We start from the raw sequence: 3,027 nt of genomic DNA, 5'->3' as shown, positions 1-3,027 counted from the left end.
TTTATGAATTAAAACTTCATATACTAACGATCTGACCCTTGATGTTACCTGTTTTTGATATTTATTTTCTAAAAAGTAGTTGAATTTCACTCAACAGATGAACCATTCCAAAATTCGACAAATAGGAAGTTTGTTTAGCACTGAAAAAATGTTATTAAATACAATGATAAGTGCAATACAGTAAGCATAAGAAAAAAGTTATACTTATTACTTTTACTACAATGGATAGCTCTCGTTGAGGCAAATTACAAGTTTAGTTTTTTTATACTAATTTATCTTGTTTTGAAGCATTTGTTGATTTAATTAACAACCTGATATTGTGTATTTCTATCACTGGAACCGTAATCATTATCACAGCAAATATGAATACAAATGTAATTATTTTTCAAATCAAGAAATTGTAATACTTAATTCGAGAATGTTGGTAAAATTCTGGAATCAGCATTAAGATTAATTTGCAATTCAAAACCGTATTTACAGCTTATTTTTTCGTGCAGTGTATATCGAAAAATATTCCATATATTTGGAGCTGTTTGGTTCAGTGTACTGTGATGTCCCTCATAAATCTCAAGAGTGATCCATATTTATATATAGTATATTTTCTCTTATGTATCAGACTGTAAGTAAAGTAAGTAATTTGTTGCTTTTTATTTGTAGAATCATATTCTATTGTTCAGATGACTATGTTTCATCAGTAACTTAAAGCCTGACAAATGCCTGAAAGTTGTTTCAGCTATAAATTCTTCGCCGTCTAATTCACACTAATTACATTATATTTTTTAGTTCCTAAAATTTTCTTGCAAGAATAGGGTAAAAAGGATATTTTTGCCATTTCATATATTTTGGCCCACCTAACAAACTTGATGGATTTAATCGATGTTAAGTAACCCATGTTGCATCAATTTGAAGCTAATCGCATTGAAAGACCTATTGCGGAAGGGTTTTTCAAAGATATTACATCATTTGGTGCATATTTTCACAAAGTGGGCCAAAATAAAATCAATCCTAAAGTGGGCCAAAATACTTCTTTTATCTTTTTTTACATTCGCTATTTTAAAAATCAGTATTGGATAATCATGCTCTTTCCATCCTTGTGAAACAAACGGTTTGTAATACTGAAGCTGTGTGCAAAGTTTCATCCGAGCAAGTCGATCCTAACTTTACCACCTTTACTACGGTTGATTTAGGGAATTGCTCTACTCTGGATTTTCCTGAAAATTCCAGTGCTCAATAATGGGATTGCCATGCATAGAAAATATTTTTCTGAAAATTAAAATTCATATTATTAATAATTATAAAATGAGTGATTTGATACAAAACATAAATCGGCACTGGCAATTCTACGAGTCCGGAGAATTTTTATTTCCGCGAGTAAAACGACTTTTCAACCGATGCCGAAAATCGAGAGCCAAGCTTCATAAGCAGCTCAATTTAAAAAAAAACTTACATTCTGTTGGCCACTAACACAGCAAGTGACGACATTTCGACAACCCTTGCATTAATCATCGCAACGTTTTGCGATCTCGACGAACTGAGTCTAATGGTATATTACACTCGGCGCTCCGGGTCTCGCTTCTGAAATGGGTTTACACAGTGATCGCATAGACTTTCTATATGAGAAAACAAAAACTGTTCTTTACAACTATTTGGGGCTCAAAAGATATGGAATATATGAATGAAAGAAGATATCTTGTATCCAAAAGCAAATGACCCGATGGTTGGAATAGCGGTTGAATAAATAAAGCAAAGTCCTGGAATTACATTCCTTTTGTGGAATTTAATCTTTCTGATTCAACAGACATCGCAGACGATTCTTAGCGTACAGAGTCATTGCATGGCTAGTACTACGATCCTATTGGAATAAATGCACATAATATTATTTGCATTCGATTTTCCGTCAAAGAATAACTTCACCAACTTTTTGATATCAAATTTCATCAAGTACCATCTCTGTTTACTTTCCCGTTATATTATCTTATGGGTTCGTTATGTACAACAAATCAAAATATTATAATAACTATTGGCCACCATTGCAAATGTTTTGTAAGATATCAGCTCAAGATTTAAGCATATTCATTTTCTATCTCTTCCTCTTCGATTTGGAAAATTTTGGTTACAGCTTCGGTGTTAAGTTGCTTCGGCCCTTCGCAACTGGTATCCATGCTGGTACATGTCTATAAAAATTGGAACATTTTCAGTTATATGGAGTCATGCAGGAGGAAACTTCAACATACCTGACAACTGCACGATTTTGGTTCCATGTACTCGTACAGTTTTGTCTCTGCATCTGCATCAGGATGACAGTGCCTCAAGGTAGCAACGGATCTCGTTCGTCCTGCGTGCATACAAACCGGATGATGTGACCGCTTGTACGGGAATCTCCAATCAGAGATCTCGTTTGAATCGCATCGCCCATGACAGGACCAAACGCTCACGTGGTCCCAACATTCGCGCCCTTTGTTGTCCGTTTGTGAAACACGATAGGTGAAAACTCGTTTATGACAGCCTAGCATGAGCGCTCTTCTGTCTCGCTCTAGCGTTTCGCCAGTGGCTATCGAAAATATGAACACCGACAAAATCCATATCGCAAAACTCATGATAAAGCACGAATCTACCCAACGCAAGCCTACAAAACGAAAGCGAATCGATTTTAAAGATCCCAAAATGCTCGCTTTTAATCCGTTTCACTCATTGTCCGTTTTACAAATGATTTCGTTTTCCAGCCGGTCAGTGGGTTTTTATTTCCCGATTACTCTGGGGGAAATGCCATGGCACAGGCGCACGCTGTCGGAAGCAAATCAGTAGGACAACCGACCACTTTGGGATTCTACAAGCGGTTCTTCAACTTGGCATGCAGAGGAAAATATGCCAGCCGAGCGGATTGTCTGGTAATCGGTTTAGCATTCAAGCATAGAATATGTGAAAATCATTGAAATTTTACAGCTTTGTTTTTAGACTTGAAGCATATTAATAAAAATAGATCCATTGTTGGATGCACGATACAACACGCATCATGTACTACTAAGC

The 3,027-nt window shown here is 35.8% G+C and overlaps 1 protein-coding gene across 1 annotated transcript; it reads right to left on the bottom strand.

Annotated features, from left to right (window-relative positions):
* Positions 1-709: 709 nt before the first annotated feature.
* LOC131427570 (thyrostimulin beta-5 subunit) lies at positions 710-2,716 on the bottom strand. The gene is made up of 2 exons (XM_058590885.1): positions 2,235-2,716; positions 710-2,174 (listed from the first exon to the last, which is right to left on the bottom strand). Exons 1-2 carry the CDS (start codon positions 2,595-2,597, stop codon positions 2,064-2,066), a joined length of 474 nt encoding a protein of 157 aa, XP_058446868.1. The 5' UTR covers positions 2,598-2,716; the 3' UTR covers positions 710-2,063.
* Between the last annotated feature and the right edge of the window lie 311 nt (positions 2,717-3,027).

This window comes from Malaya genurostris, chromosome 2, assembly GCF_030247185.1.
Source record: "Malaya genurostris strain Urasoe2022 chromosome 2, Malgen_1.1, whole genome shotgun sequence".
NCBI lineage: Eukaryota > Metazoa > Arthropoda > Insecta > Diptera > Culicidae > Malaya > Malaya genurostris.
Note: the sequence above shows the minus strand (reverse complement) of the source record. Positions and strands in the feature narration are given on the sequence as shown.